At 44.6% G+C, this 16,949-nt stretch overlaps 1 protein-coding gene across 2 annotated transcripts in view; it reads right to left on the bottom strand.

The window, feature by feature from the left end:
* ttc7b (tetratricopeptide repeat domain 7B) overlaps positions 1–16,949 on the bottom strand; it is a 433,024-nt gene that overhangs the window by 361,990 nt on the left and 54,085 nt on the right. For both annotated transcript variants that reach the window (XM_059648959.1, XM_059648958.1), the window contains exon 5: positions 4,073–4,194. In XM_059648959.1, coding sequence (XP_059504942.1) covers positions 4,073–4,194 — 122 coding nt within the window. The remainder of the gene's footprint in view (positions 1–4,072; positions 4,195–16,949) is intronic.

Below are 16,949 nucleotides of genomic sequence, written 5' to 3'. Positions count from 1 at the left end.
GCCTTTGCAATATCCAGTGCCTCAAATTGTTTCTTGATATCATGTACAGTCAATTGAATTGACTGAAGAACAGTATCTATAATGCTAGGGACCACTCAAGGAGGCTGAGATGGATCATCCACTCAGCACTTCTGGCTGAAGATTACTGTCTCTTGCACCGATATGTTGGGCTCTTCCATCATTGAGAATTAGAATTATTGTCACATGAACTCAAGGATGGGGATATTTATGCAGCCTCCTCCCCCAGTGAGTTGTTGAATTGATCAACACCTTTCCAACTAGATGCGACAGGGCTACAGACTTACACCCGATGTGTTGCTTGTGGGACGGCTTAGCTCTGTCTATCATTTGTGACTTACGCTGTTTGGCAGTTTCATCAGGTTGATACCTCATCCTCAGGTATGCCTGGGACTGCTCTTGGGATGCCGTCCTGCATTCTCCAGTGAACCAGGGTTGAGCCCCTGACTTGATGGTAATGGCTGCGTTGGGGTTATGCCAGACATGGACTTACAGATTGTGCTGGAGTATTATTTTGCTATTGATGATGGCCCACAGCATCTCATACTTGTGCCCAGTTTTGAGTTGTTAGATTTGTTCAATTAGCACGGTAATAGCACCACGTAAGATGGAGGACATTCTCAATCTGAAGGTGGGACTTCCTCTCCACAAGAACTGTGTGGTGGTCACTCTTACCGATACTTTCACGGACAGATGCAACTGCGGCTGGCGGACTGGTAAGGATGAGGTCAAGCGTGATATTCTCTCTTGATTCCCTCACCACCTGCATCAGACCCAGTCTAGCGGCTATGTCCTTCAGGACCCAACCAGCTCAATCAGCAGTACTGCTGCCAAGCCACTCTTGGACTCTGAAATCCCCCACCCAGGGTGCGTTTTGTGACCTTGCTATCCTCCTCCAAGTGTTCTTCAATATGGAGAAGTACTGATTATTCGGCAGAGGCACAACAGTACACGGTAATGAAGCAGGAGGTTTCCCTGCCCATGTTTAATCTGAAGACATGGACTGCATGGGGTCCAAAGTTAATGTTGAAGAATCTCAGGGCAACTCGCTCCCAACCGTATACCACTATGCCGCCACCTCTGCTGGGTCTGTCTTGCTGTTTGGGACATGATGGATCCAAGGTTGGTGATGTCTAGGATATGTCTGTCAGGTATGATTCTGTCAGGCTGTTGCTTGACTGGTCTGTGAGATGGATCTCCCAATTCTGTTAGTAGCCTCCAGGAGGAGGACTTTACAGGGTCGACAGGGAATGTTTTGCCATTGTCTTTTCTGGTGTCTAGGTCGGTGCCCGGTAGTCTGTTCAGTTTAATTTCTTTGAGACTTCTTAGTGATTGATGCAACTGATAGCAATGCGGAAGGCAGGTGAGCGTCAATCATATTGATGGAGTCACATATAGACCAGACCAGGTGAGGATGGCAGATTTCCTTGCCTGTGTTTTTTTTTTAAATTGATTTCAAATTCCACAATATGCCATGGCAGGATTTGGACCAGAGTTTCTGGATTAATACTCTAGCAATAATACCAATAGACCATTGTCTCCTACTAATCAACACTCCAGCACTGTTGTGGAGCTTCCAGGAATTGAAGTTCAATCTCCTGAAATATCCTTAAGCAACAAAGGGAGGATTAAAAAAACTCTCAGAGGCATGATTTTAAAAGATTCTTTTAACATTTATGCAAATTTGTTATTAAAACTTTACAGATTTCAGTCCTAGTAGCTTGAGGCAAGAGGTTAGATGATGCGCAATTCAGGAATAACTAATGGAAACCGGCAATCCTGACCAAAAACTGATCTGTGCCAGTTGGATTGTGCTCAAAGAGATTACTATAATAGAAAAGGGTGGGGGGAAAAAAATAAAGATAGAACACAGAAGTTAAAAAAAATTCAAAATACAGTAGATTTTTCTTCCCCAAATTGGAACATGAACAATCCCAGAAGAAGAAAAAAGGGAATTTAAACTGAAATCACTCCAATCATGAAAGGGCACAAACAAAACAGCAGATACCAGTCAACAAACACATGAGATTTGAAGTAGGAGAGAATGAAAAACTGTCAGTTTTTCCCTAGCTGTTTGGCCACAAGGTTAACAATAGTGCTTATTAGTGCTGGGGTCCACTGAGAGCAAACTGTACAGCTGCCAGAACCCATTTCAGGGACAGGCTCTTGCCATTTAAATTCACATATAAGATAAGGAATTTATGCCCTTTCAGGCTAAAAATAAAGCAGACATCTGATTCATTTGTTCTTTGCTCCTTGGGTTTTTCATTCTTCGAAAGAACATTTTTGATGGGCCCCCATGCGCACATAACATGAAGTAAATACAAAGATTTTGAGTGTGTACTTTTGAGAATGAAGTAGGGAAAAAAAAAGTGCATTGTATTCAAACTGAATTCTTTGATCAATTAACAAGGAGGCCATTCTGCCTCCTGAGCACATTTCAGCATTCCGCAAGATCATGGCTAATTCTTCTCTAGTCTGGTTAATCTGTCAATCCCGTTTGGACGACAAGAAATAGGAGGAATGTGAATGTGCTGGCTGTTTGGCCCCTCAAGCCTGCTCCACTATTCGATAAGATTCAAGTTTCCCCTTACCCATTGACCGTCATTCTTGATTCCCTGACTGATCAGGCATCCATCTCTCTCAGACTTAGACATACACAAGGACTCTGCCCCCACAGCTCTCTGGGGCAACGAGTTCCAAAGGCTCAGCACCCTCAAAGAAGAAATTCCTCATCTCAGTCTTAAATTGGCACCCCTTATTTCTGAGACTATGCCCTCTCGTCCTAGACTCTCCCATCGGCATTTACCCTGTCAAGCTCCTTAAGACACCTACATGTTTCAATGAGATCCCCTTTCATTCTTCAAAATTCTAATGAGTGGTGTCTCAATCTTTTGAGCCTTCGCTTATAAGACAATCCCTTCATGCCAGGAATCATCAAAGTCAGCCTTCTCTGAACTGCCTTCAACGAAATAATAACTTCACTTGAAGAAGGGGATCAAAACTGGTCACGATACTAAAGAAGTAGTCTCACCATCACCTACCCCAGCCCCTTGAAATAAAGACCAACATTTCATTAGCCTTCCTCATAGCATAGGTGCAGCAGGTTATCTTTCTGTGTTTCATGCACAATTACACCCAAGTCCCTTGGTGTTGCAGCTTTCAGCAAGTTCCTGCAAATGAAAATATCATTTGACTCCAACAAAGGCAGAGACCGCTGTGGAATAAATTTCAGATTGCCACTGTTGTGTGTGTGTGAAAAAGTACTTCTTAATTTCATTAGTGAAAGACCAAGCTCTAATTTTAAGATTACAGTGCACCTGGAACCAGTTCTATGTTAGAAAACCTATCTATTACTTAACGCACTACAAATCAAATCAGATTCACTGCTCTCAGTCTTCCAATGGTTTAGCATGGAGGTCTTGTCTCAGCATGGCAGGGTGGTGTCAGCCCTGACCTGCGTGGCAATTTCGCCCTGGTTTTCCAGTGTACCGTAAACCCATGAGACATTAATTGAACTGCGATGCACTTTTACTTTTTATTCTTCTTATTTATGACTTCTGTCATTAACTTAAGCACCATTGTATAGCAACTTATAAAATGTTTCAATATTTTTAAATATACAGGACAATAAATTGCTATTCTATTCTATGTAAACCTAAGAACAATGCTAAATTACTGGATTGAATTGGTTAGTCATCCCACTTGGATTTTGAAAGAAACAGGTAGTAAATCAAGATTTACAAAGTATATCCATGGTCCTGAAGTTGTTTCTAAGAAATTCTTCTATTATACTTTTCCTTTTTACTAGATTTTCTCTCCAAAACCTATTGATAACTTTCTCTGAATTTATTTCAATTGAAGTTGTACAGACACTTGTTCCAAATGGGCAGGCAGAGGTCTGTGACACATGCATATACACAGTGGCTCCAGACACGTTACCCCCAGCTCCCACCCATGCTGCTTCACCCCCACCCTCGACACGCGTGCACACATTCAGACACACCCTCACTCACATGCACACATACAAAGCTCTAAACATCTCAAGTCTCACCCATTTTTGAAATAAATGACGTGTGCTCTTTGAAGTCCTGTTTCAAGGAAGAACCCCAATTCCTGTTCTTGGAATGCTGAACCAGGCTTTGGACTCCTGTTCTGGATATTCGTATTCAATACCTGGCTCCAAAAACAAGAGTAGTTTGTTATTTCTTTTGCCAATCTGCTACAACAAAAAAAAGGTAACGAGCCATATTCAATTCTATAATGTTTACAGATAATTTTACTTGATGCAAATCAGTTTTTCTCATCAACCAAAAATGTTAAGTTATGCGAGGGAGAGCTATTAGTAAACCCAACTCAAGCAGAATTTCTCGCCTGTTATCTATCTGCCTTTATAGGAATCAAACTTGTGATCCCTCATTTGGAGGCTGTTTTTATTTCCACAGGGCTTTGTTAAAGTAGAAGTCAAATAATTTAACTTGAAGGTGATTCTGCCTTTGAATCAAACAAATACATAGACATAACAAGCATTTAAATTTCCACTTTAATATTTAGTACCACAATATTTTCAACACAAGAACAGGAGAAAGATCCTCTAGATAGTCACCAATTTGACCAACATTCGGCTTCTCAAACTTTGTTTGTAGCAAAAAGCAAAAGCAGTCCTCTGTTATTCAAATATAAAACTTCTAAACATCTTTTAAGTGTACACAAGCTTTCCTATACTTTGTTATGTACATATAACATGCATTTGCAGATAACACCCTGACTGACAGGACTGAGGGCAGATTTGCTGATTTCACCTATTTTGAAACACACCAAGTCATGAACGTCAAGGAATTGTCATTTATAGGAAGACAGAAACAGGAGTGGCTATTCATCCCCTTAAGCCTCTTCTGCCATTCAATAAGACTATGGATGATCTTTGGCTTGACTCCATATAGCTGCTTTTGGCCCATATCCTTTTATACCTTTGTTTAACAAAATATTATCTCTCTCAGGTTAAAAATCAACAACTGAAAAAGCACCAACTGCCATTTATCGACAGAGTTCCAAATATCTATTATCCTGTGTGTTTAGCAGTGCTTCCCAACATCTCTCTTGAATGAGATAACAAGGTGCAGAGCCAGTTGAACACAGCAGGCCAAGCAACATCAGAGGAGCAGGAAGGCTGACATTTCAGGTCTGGACCCTTCTTCAGGTTTTCTGAAGAAGGGTCCAGACCTGAAACGTCAACTTTTCTGCTGCTCTTATGCTGCTTGGATGCTGGGTGTTCATCCAGCTCTGCACCTTGTTATCTCAGATTCTCCAGCATCTGCAGGCCCATCTCTCCTGAATGGTCTGGCCCTAATTTTTGATTTTGTCCCCGGTGCTAGAATCACCAACTATTAGAAATGGTTTATCTTTATCTATTCTGTCATCTCCTGTGAATATCCTGAATACTTTGATCAGATCACGCTTTAACTTTCTAAATTTACTTGCAACATACAAAACATCACAAACATCTTCACATATGCTAATCAAACAAAATTTTATATTGAACTATATAAAGAGATATTAGAACTTGTAACAAAGTAGTAAGTCTTTAAAGGGTGCCTTAAAGGAAGGAAAGGACAGATTTCCAGACTCTGGGGACAGGCAGCTAAAAGCAAGACCACCAATACAAGAACCGGAATTGGAGGATCTGTGGACTGTAAGGTTGAAGTAAATTATAGACATCTCAGCGGCTTAAGGGGCCTTGAAATGGGCACAGATTTTGAGGGATTGCAGGCCGGGTAATCAGTGATCTCAGAACTCTAGGGCGAGGGGCGGCCATTGAATTTTAGGAGGATTAAGGCAATCCACCTACAACCCATAAAAAAAGACTGAGAGTCATATCTTATTAACCAGTACATGTGGGTCTTAAGAGAGAAACAAAATAGAAGTACCATAGTGATCACCAACATCAATAAAAGACCAGGAGAGTTGTGACAGAGTCAAGATTCACAAGGAATGGGTTACAGTGCTTTATCAGCTATTTGAGCAAGTTTGGTTGCTATTTCAAAAAATATCAATTCACATAATGGGCTGTAAAAACCAGTAACAATGCTCAATGACGCCCGATCTTTCTCACTGGTTAACAGGAAGAGGACCGAAATCGACAGAAACACAGAAAATGACTTTGAAATTAATTCTGAGAAAGAAAGAACCATTAAACAACTTTGACAAATGGTACTTATGACAGAAGGGCTTTGTATAACATTGCATCCTCTGAGGCCACCTGCAAATTATTTCATTAAATATTTCTACAGACCCAAGTAATGTTCTGTTGTGGTTTGAATCCTGTCACAGCAAATGGTGGAATTTGAATTCAATAAATATCTGTAATTATGAGTCCAATGTGACGATTGTCAGAGAAAGCCATCTGAGTCACAAATGTCCACTAAGGAAGGAAACAGCCATCCTTACTTGGTCTGACTTGCATGAATCACCAGAATCTCAACCACTGTCATCTGGGCAATTAGGAATGGGCAATAAATGCCAGCCTTGCCAGCAATGCTCTCATTCTATGAATGAATTAAAAAAACCCTTCTTCACCACCCTGTCTACCTGTGATGCTACTTTCAAAGAGCTATACATGTGCACCCCAGGTCTTTCTGTTTGATAGCACTCTCCAGGGCCCTACCATTAACTTTATAAGCCTTGCCCCAATTTGTTTTACCAAAATGCAACACCTCGCATTTATCTAAATTAAATCCATCGGCCATTTCTTGGCCCATTTGTCCAGTTGATCAAGATCCCAGTGAGGTACGTGAAACACTCCTTGCTCCAGTCGTATTCCGGCCACTACCCACAACTTCTTCTCCAGTATATCAATGAGATCACTGGAGCTGCTTCCGTATCTTGTCCAGAATTGGAAACGTTTATCAAATTCACCTCTAATTTCCACCCTGGTCTCACCTTCACCTGGTCCATCTCCAGACTGCTCACTTCCTTGATATCTCTGCTGCTACTTCTTGGGATAGGCTGGCCTGCAATACATACCACAAACCCACCAACTCCCACTGTTACCTTGACTACATATCCTCACAGCCTGCCTCCTGGAAAGGCACTCTTCCATTCCCTCAGGTCCTCTGTCTCCATCCATCTTTCCCGATGATGTCAACTTCGACAAGGGAGCCTGAAGATGTTCAGCTTTTTCTTCAAACAAGGATTCCCCATCACCTTAACTGACAGAGCCCTCGGTCTGGTCTGACCCATCTCCCGCACTTCAGCCCTCAACCTGTCTTCCCTCATCACTTCTGCAGCCACAGAAGGTGCAACACTTGCCTGCTAACAGCCCCCACTAACTGCCATTCATTCTCCTAGACTGACGGCTATTCCTTTCTTTTCTCTTCTCTCCCTTTGAGTTCTACCCCCACCTAGTGTCTACTCCTTTACCTTATCTTCTGTATCAAAATGAACATTTTCCAAGCTACCATCAGTTCTGAGGAAGGGTCACTGGACCCAAAACATTCTCTCCACAGATGCTGCCAGACCTGTTGACGTTTTCCAGCAATTTCAGTTTTTGTTTCTGATTTACAGCATCCACAGTTGTTTTGTTTTTGTTTTCAGGATAAATCATCTCAATTAGAATACTATCAGAGATAATGGGAACTGCAGATGCTGGAGATTCCAAGATAATAAAATGTGAGGCTGGATGAACACAGCAGGCCAAGCAGCATCTCAGGAGCACAAAAGCTGACGTTTCGGGCCTAGACCCTTCATCAGAGAGGGGGATGGGGGGAGGGAACTGGAATAAATAGGGAGAGAGGGGGAGGCGGACCGAAGATGGAGAGTAAAGAAACTGGTGAAGTCCACATTGATACCATATGGCTGCAGGGTTCCCAGGCGGAATATGGTATCAATGTGGACTTCACCAGTTTCAAAATCTCCCCTTCCCCTACTGCATCCCTAAACCAGCCCAGTTCATCCCCTCCCCCCACTGCACCACACAACCAGCCCAGCTCTTCCCCCCCACCCACTGCATCCCAAAACCAGTCCAACCTGTCTCTGCCTCCCTAACCGGTTCTTCCTCTCACCCATCCCTTCCTCCCACCCCAAGCCGCACCCCCAGCTACCTACTAACCTCATCCCACCTCCTTGACCTGTCCGTCTTCCCTGGACTGACCTATCCCCTCCCTACCTCCCCACCTACACTCTCTCCACCTATCTTCTTTACTCTCCATCTTCCTCCCCCTCTCTCCCTATTTATTCCAGTTCCCCCCCCCCATCCCCCTCTCTGATGAAGGGTCTAGGCCCGAAACGTCAGCTTTTGTGCTCCTGAGATGCTGCTTGGCCTGCTGTGTTCATCCAGCCTCACATTCAATTAGAATACTGCTGAGTCTTCTAAGCTCAAATAAATGGCAGCCCAGCTTGTCTAAAAGATGCAGCAATAAGAATGCACCCCCAACCCCAATCCCAGCTACAAAAACAGAAATTGCTCGAAAAGTTCAGCAAGTCTAGCAGCAACTGTGGAAAAATCACAGCTTCGGGTGAAGACAAGGGGGACCCAATCCCAGGTATCAGTTGAGTGAAACGTCTCTGAAGCCCTTCTAACACATTTACATCCTTGAATAAGGAGACTGCACAGTTCCAGATATGACCTCACTAATTTTCAAAGAAAAACATCTCTGCTTTTATATTCCATTCCACAGGCAATAAATAATATTTCATATTTCATCCTAATCACTTGCCAAACCTGCGAGATTAATAATTAGGTTTAATCATTTTGAGTTGATTAAGTGAGGAATTAAATATATATTGCTTAATTATGGTTTGTTGTAAAATACATTTGGTAAGGAAGAATTACAATTGACCTGGGCCGTATACATAGACCTATTACATATTACTTTGTGTGGTCAATTTGAGCCTTAACTTGTTTAGGAATGGTCAGTTTTTGTGAAGTTACAAATAATTCAGCCAGATAATATTTGATACAGGGTGGAAAACACTTAGATTTATTAGTTTGGACATTTAGGATGATATCAATTACTACAGGCTGACAGCATATACTCCAAATGGACACACATATTGCTCAAGTGATGCCACCTAATCAGTAAAGATAGAAAAATTGGAAGATTGATACACAAAAACAAGTACAACTGGAGCAATCCTACAAAAAGTGCTTGGCATATCAAAAAATGAATCAGGAAACAGGAGAAAATACAATACCATACTGCCCAGGAACAGTCCCTTCGGTCCACCAAGCCTGTACCGATACCTCGTCCTTAGTTAGACCCACTACTTATTGCCCAGGTGTGGTAACTATCCCTCTGTTCAGCTCACATTCATAAGTCTATCGAGACATGCCATAAATAGAACATAGAACATAGAACAGTACAGCACAGAACAGGCCCTTCAGCCCACAATGTTGTGCCGACCATTGATCCTCATGTATGCACCCTCAAATTTCTGTGACCATATACATGTCCAGCAGTCTCTTAAATGACCCCAATGACCTTGCTTCCACAACTGCTGCTGGCAACGCTTTCCATGCTCTCACAACTCTCTGCGTAAAGAACCTGCCTCTGACATCCCCTCTATACTTTCCACCAACCAGCTTGAAACTATGACCCCTCGTGCTAGCCATTTCTGCCCTGGGAAATAGTCTCTGGCTATCAACTCTATCTATGCCTCTCGTTATCTTGTATACCTCAATTAGGTCCCCTCTCCTCCTCCTTTTCTCCAATGAAAGAGACCGAGCTCAGTCAACCTCTCTTCATAAGATAAGCCCTCCAGTCCAGGCAGCATCCTGGTAAACCTCCTCTGAACCCTCTCCAAAGCATCCACATCTTTCCTATAATTGGGCGCCCAGAACTGGACGCAGTATTCCAAGTGCGGTCTAACCAAAGTTTTATAGAGCTGCAACAAGATCTCACGACTCTTAAACTCAATCCCCCTGTTAATGAAAGCCAAAACACCATACGCTTTCTTAACAACCCTGTCCACTTGGGTGGCCATTTTAAGCGATCTATGTATCTGCACACCAAGATCCCTCTGTTCCTCCACGCTGCCAAGAATCCTATCCTTAATCCTGTACTCAGCTTTCAAATTCGACCTTCCAAAATGCATCACCTCGCATTTATCCAGGTTGAACTCCATCTGCCACCTCTCAGCCCATCTCTGCATCCTGTCAATGTCCCGCTGCAGCCTACAACAGCCCTCTACACTGTCAACGACACCTCCGACCTTTGTGTCGTCTGCAAACTTGCTGACCCATCCTTCAATTCCCTTGTCCAAGTCATTAATAATGGTGCTAGCGTGCCTGCTTTCCAGGCACCCACCTTCTTGGTGTGAAAAAATTTCCCTGCATTTTTCCCCTAAACATTCCCCCCTCACCTTGAACCTGTGCCCTCTTGTAGTTGACCTTTCCACCCTTGGAAAAAGGTTCTGTTCAATTTATGTATGCCTGTCATAATTTTGTAGGCTATCAGGTCGCCCCTCAGCCTCCGTACTTCCAGTGAAAACAATCTGATTTTGTCCAACCTCTCCAAATAACCAAAACTATCCAGGCCAGGCAACATCCTGGTAAAGCTTTGCTGCACCTTCTCCAAAGCATCCACATCTTCCTAACAGTATAGCAACTAGAACTGCATACAATATTCCAAATGTAGCCTAACTGAAGTTTTACACAGCTGTAACATAGCTTGCCAACCTTTATATTCAATGCCCCAACCAACGAAGGCAAGGTATAAAGCTCCACATTCTAACCACAGTTTGAATGAAGACATATCTCTTACAATTCCTTTATAATTGATTCACTCCAGAACGTCGCCAACTACAAGGTTGGAAGAAGAATAAGTGAACCAAATTGGAACATTACAGCACCACTGATGCTCAGTAGCAAATGTATGCACTATCACAAGATGAACTGCAGAAATTCACCAAGGCTGGTCCATCAGCACCTTCCAAACCCATGACCAATATAACCTAGAAAAGACGAGGGCAGCAAATACAGGGCATACAATCCTCTGCAAGTTCCCTCCAAGTCATTCACATTCCTGACTTCAAAACACACTGACATTCCCCAAGAGTCGCTGGGTCAAAATTCCTTCTAACAGCATTTTGGGTCTATCTACACTAAATGATTTGCAGAGGTTCAAGATGGCAACTCACCAACACGTTCTCAAGGGCAACAAGGGATGGGCAATAAATGCTGGACCAGCCAGTGACACACTCATCCTGTGAATGAATTTTAAAAAAACTGACATTCACAGCAGAGAAACAGGTAAGCTGGTCTACATCTGTGCCAGTGCTTATGATCCGTGCGAGATTCCTCCCACTTGTCTTATTTCCTTCCTCTCCATGTGTTTACATGCTGTTTATATCACTTTTTTTGCTACGACTTCTGTGAGTGAATATATCAAAAATTTCACTTCTTTTAATTTCTTAAAGCAGGGAAGGATATCTATATTAGCAAGTAAATGAAAGTCTGTACATAAAGTGTAAGTTATGATGTAGAATCTAAAATACATGTCATGGTTAAATTAGAACTTTACTAGTCCAAACAAATCAAACTGCACTATAAATTTAGGGGCATCCATCTTTTCTCAATTTGAACTAAACTGGCCCTAACACTGTCCCCTTAGAATAAAAATCAGCTCAGCAGTGATAAATAGGAATACATTTAGACAAAAATAACAGATTACATCATTTCGTGACTTCAACTCTGAAATATGTCTTTTGACACACTCTAAAAGGAAACTGCTGACCGCCTTGGATTTTCAAAGGTACCATTAACCAGAAAGGGTATGCATTAAGGAAGTCCAGACAATCTCAACCATGAAGTGCTGTAACTAGCCCCATAAACTGAGCTAGTTACAATCCAGACAGCAGTTTAAAGCTAATAAAATGTGAGGCTGGATGAACACAGCAGGCCAAGCAGCATCCCAGGAGCACAAAAGCTGACGTTTCGGGCCTAGACCCTTCATCAGAGAGGGGGATGGGGTGAGGGTTCTGGAATAAATAGGGAGAGAGGGGGAGGCGGACCGAAGATGGAGAGAAAAGAAGATAGGTGGAGAGAGTATGGGTGGGGAGGTAGGGAGGGGATAGGTCAGTCCAGGGAAGACGGACAGGTTAAGGAGGTGGGATGAGGTTAGTAGGTAGATGGGGGTGCGGCTTGGGGTGGGAGGAAGGGATGGGTGGGAGGAAGAACAGGTTAGGGAGGCAGAGACAGGTTGGACTGGTTTTGGGATGCAGTGGGTGGGGGGGGAAGAGCTGGGCTGGTTGTGTGGTGCAGTGGGGGGAGGAGGCGAACTGGGCTGGTTTAGCGATGCGGTGGGGGAAGGGGAGATTTTGAAACTGGTGAAGTCCACATTGATACCATGTGGCTGCAGGGTTCCCAGGCGGAATATGAGTTGCTGTTCCTGCAACCTTCGGGTGGCATCATTGTGGCACTGCAGGAGGACCATGGTGGACATGTCCTCTAAAGAATGGGAGGGGGAGTGGAAATGGTTTGCGACTGGGAGGTGCAGTTGTTTGTTGCGAACTGAGCAGAGGTGTTCTGCAAAGCGGTCCCCAAGCCTCCGCTTGGTTTCCCCAATGTAGAGGTAGCCACACCGGGTACAGTGGATGCAGTATACCACATTGGCAGATGTGCAGGTGAACCTCTGCTTAATGTGGAATGTCATCTTGGGGCCTGGGATAGGGGTGAGGGAGGAGGTGTGGGGGCAAGTGTAGCATTTCCAGCGGTTGCAGGGGAAGGTGCCGGGTGTGGTGGGGTTGGAGGGCAGTGTGGAGCGAACAAGGGAGTCACGGAGAGAGTGGTCTCTCTGGAAATCAGACAGGGGTGGGGATGGAAAAATGTCTTGGGTGGTGGGGTCGGACTGTAGATGGCGGAAGTGTCGGAGGATGATGCGTTGTATCCGGAGGTTGGTGGGGTGGTGTGTGAGAACGAGGGGGATCCTCTTGGGGCGGTTGTGGCGGGGGCGGGGTGTGAGGGATGTGTTGCGGGAAATACGGGAGACGCGGTCAAGGGCGTTCTCGATCACTGTGGGGCGAAAGTTGCGGTCCTTGAAGAACTTGGACATCTGGGATGTGCGGGAGTGGAATGTCTTGTCGTGGGAGCAGATGCGGCGGAGGCGGAGGAATTGGGAATAGGGGATGGAATTTTTGCAGGGGGTGGGTGGGAGGAAGTATATTCTTGGTAGCTGTGGGAGTCGGTGGGCTTGAAATGGACATCAGTTTCTAGCTGGTTGCCTGAGATGGAGACTGAGAGGTCCAGGAAGGTGAGGGATGTGCTGGTGATGGCCCAGGTGAACTGAAGGTTGGGGTGGAAGGTGTTGGTGAAGTGGATGAACTGTTCGAGCTCCTCTGGGGAGCAAGAGGCGGCGTCGATACAGTCATCAATGTACCGGAGGAAGAGGTGGGGTTTGGGGCCTGTGTAGGTGCGGAAGAGGGACTGTTCCATGTAACCTACAAAGAGGCAGGAATAGCTGGGGCCCATGCGGGTGCCCATGGCCACCCCCTTAGTCTGTAGGAAGTGGGAGGAGTCAAAAGAGAAGTTGTTGAGGGTGAGGACGAGTTCGGCTAAACGGATGAGGGCGTCGGTGGAGGGGGACTGGTCGGGCCTGCGGGACAGGAAGAAGCGGAGGGCCTTGAGGCCATCTGCATGCGGAATGCAGGTGTATAGGGACTGGACGTCCATGGTGAAGATGAGGTGTTGGGGGCCAGGGAATTGGAAGTCCTGGAGGAGGTGGAGGGCGTGGGTGGTGTCATGGACGTAGGTGGGGAGTTCCTGGATCAAAGGGGAGAAAATGGAGTCCAGGTAGGTGGAGATGAGTTCGGTGGGGCAGGGGCAGGAGCAGGCTGAGACAATGGGTCGACCAGGGCAGGCAGGTTTGTGGATTTTGGGAAGGAGATAGAAACAGGCCGTGCGGGGTTGGGGAACAATGAGGTTGGAGGCTGTGGGTGGGAGGTGCCTTGAGGTGATGAGGTCATGAATGGTGTTGGAGATGATGGTTTGGTGCTCGGGGGTGGGGTCATGATCGAGGGGGCGGTAGGAGGTGGTGTCGGAGAGTTGGCGTCTGGCCTCGGCGATGGAGAGGTCAGTGCGCCATACTACCACTGCGCCACCCTTGTCTGTGGGTTTGATGGTGAGGTTGGGGTTGGAGCGGAGGGAGCGAAGGGCTGCCGTTCAGCAGGGGAGAGGTTGGAGTGGGTGAGAGGGGTGGAGAGGTTGAGGCAGTTAATGTCTCGACGGCAGTTAGAGATGAAGAGGTCGAGGGAGGGTAGGAGGCCTGGGGGTGGTGTCCAGGAGGAGGACTTGTGTTGGAAGCGGGTGAAGGGGTCAGTGGAGGGAGGGTTAGGCTCCCGGTTGAAGAAGTAGGCATGGAGGCGAAGGCGGCGGAAAAACTGTTCTATGTCCAATCGTGACTGGTATTCGTTGATGTGTGGTTGTAGGGGGACAAAGGTGAGCCCCTTACTAAGGACTGACCGTTCGTCCTCAGTCAGTGGGAGGTCTGGGGGGATGAAGGGTCTCTGATGAAGGGTCTAGGCCCGAAACGTCAGCTTTTGTGCTCCTGGGATGCTGCTTGGCCTGCTGTGTTCATCCAGCCTCACATTTTATTATCTTGGATTCTCCAGCATCTGCAGTTCCCATTATCTCTGATAGCAGTTTAAAGCTATTTATTTGCTACAACATCTTTTGTTACAAAACACACAACAGTTATAATTGTCTTTTTAAAAAATATTCATTCATAGGACGTAGATGCCTCTGGCCAGGTAGTACTTATTGCTGATCCCTAATTGCCCAGAGGGCAGTTAAGAGTGAACGACATTGCTGTGGGTCTGGAATCACATGTACACCAGAACAGGTAAGGATGGCAGTTTCCTTCCTTAAAAGGACATTAGTGAACGAGATGGGTTTTTCTGACAATCGACAAAGGATTCAAGGTCATCATTAGACTATTAATTCAGATTTTTACCGAGTTCAAATGTTAGCATTGCAGTGGCAGGATCTGAACCCAGGTTGGATGAAGGGTCTAGGCCCAAAATGTCAGCTTTTGTGCTCCTGAGATGCTGCTGGGCCTGCTGTGTTCATCCAGCCTCACATTTTATTATCTCTTTCCTAAAACATTGTCTGGGTGTCTGGAAGCCATTGCTTTCCTATTACCTGACTTGGCATCCAAAATAGCATTATCCACATCTGCTTACTCAAAAATAAAACTACACTCCAGATTCCAGCTCACAGTGCATTCTGTCCACATGGGCAATGCCTACCTTCTTGGATTTTCACCTATTTAACATGGTGAAAATGATAAATGTGTCTGGAAATTCGAAGTCCTGTTCCCAAATACGATACTTCCCATTTTCATGAGAAATGGAGTCAGATCAAAATTTTTATACACAGGGAGCTGTCCATTTACATAATCAGTTGTCTTCACTGAAGTGGGATTTTGAGAGCTTTAAAGTGTGAAAGCTGAAGCATGCAGATTAGACCCAATAAGAACAGCTCTGGCCTTTGTAGGATTATTTAGACAACTAGGGGACCACTCTGGGGAAGACACAAGGTGTTCCTTTGCATCTGGTGCCAGGTTACCTTGGACAGGTGACCCACGGGGAGGTCGCATACCCCTTGGTATTGTTAAAACTAGTCATACATTTGCTTGCAAAGTGTATAAACATACTACTGTCAGGTTCATTGAGGTTGTCCAAAATCCAAATCTAATATTCAAAATCAATCATCAAACCGTGTAAAGCACAAGTAAAGACTTGCAAATAGCAGTTGCCAAGACAACCAGTCAAAGGGAACTGTCACGCTCTCAAAGTTGACTCTTATGTTAAGAAATGCTTTCTACTTTCCTGTGTCTGTTGACATAAGCATGATGGCGTCCATTACTGAATCACTGTTGCATGACTGATTTCATAACCATCTATTACAACAGTAGCATTCCTAGTATTTGAGATAATGGGAACCGCAGATGCTGGAGACTCCAAGACAACAAAATGTGAGGCTGGATGAACACAGCTTGGCCTGCTGTGTTCATCCAGCCTCACATTTTGTTTTCCCAGTATTTGAGTTTGTTTGACAACTACAAGTGGTTACAGTCTCTTTGAACTCAGACTATGAATGGCTGCTGATCTAAGGAATTATGCATTTGAACTAGATGTTTGAGGTTATAAGGCTTAATTTAGTTCAGGAATGAAAGTGTAGAAATTTTTTTAAGAAATGAGTGTTTATTCAATACAACGTACAACTAACACAACTATTTTATCGCAACTCAACATGAGTGTTTCAACAGCAGATAACGGGAAAGTTTGTATGGAACACGTAAGGGCACGAGTTACAGCTAAGTATTCATCAGCATTATAAAGGGCCATGGAAGATGGGTACATAGGTAAAGGCTGACATGCAGAGCATGAGGAACCATAGAGTAGGCAGGCAGGCATTGAGGCTATTACAGTATGGGTGGACACAGGGACATAAGTTGGCATGGGGGGATTGGAGGTAACACAGAAAAGGCATTGGAGGAGAATGGAGGAAGCAAGAGCATTACTGGTTATTTTTTGTTTTATTATTCTTTAACTTCAATACGTTGTCTGAGGTAGGCCTTTGGTCCAGTGTGCTCCCATACCAGACAGGCCCCACCTTGCTCAACCCTCAGGGAACCTCGCCACCCCAAAATAGAAATCCAACCAGGCCATTTGTTTTTTAACCAGAGTGGATTTGGTGGGCTAGTATATGTCCTATTTTGGCACTCCTGAAACATGAGTAAAATTCAGGTCATGAATGAAATTGGAAAGAAACAACTTGTTTCAGACAATTTAATAAACCTAGGGGCATCCCACATTGGCTGTTAATCTGTGCGGTTTCATTTCTGAAGTGCAGTCACTGCTGTAGAATTGGGAAATGTGGCAACAAACGTGCAAATACTGAAGAGATATTTGGCCAGGAATTCTGATTTTAAGTT

The sequence above is a fragment of the Stegostoma tigrinum genome, chromosome 10, assembly GCF_030684315.1.
Source record: "Stegostoma tigrinum isolate sSteTig4 chromosome 10, sSteTig4.hap1, whole genome shotgun sequence".
NCBI classification, from domain to species: Eukaryota; Metazoa; Chordata; class Chondrichthyes; order Orectolobiformes; family Stegostomatidae; genus Stegostoma; species Stegostoma tigrinum.
This window is presented reverse-complemented; position numbering and strand designations above follow the sequence as displayed.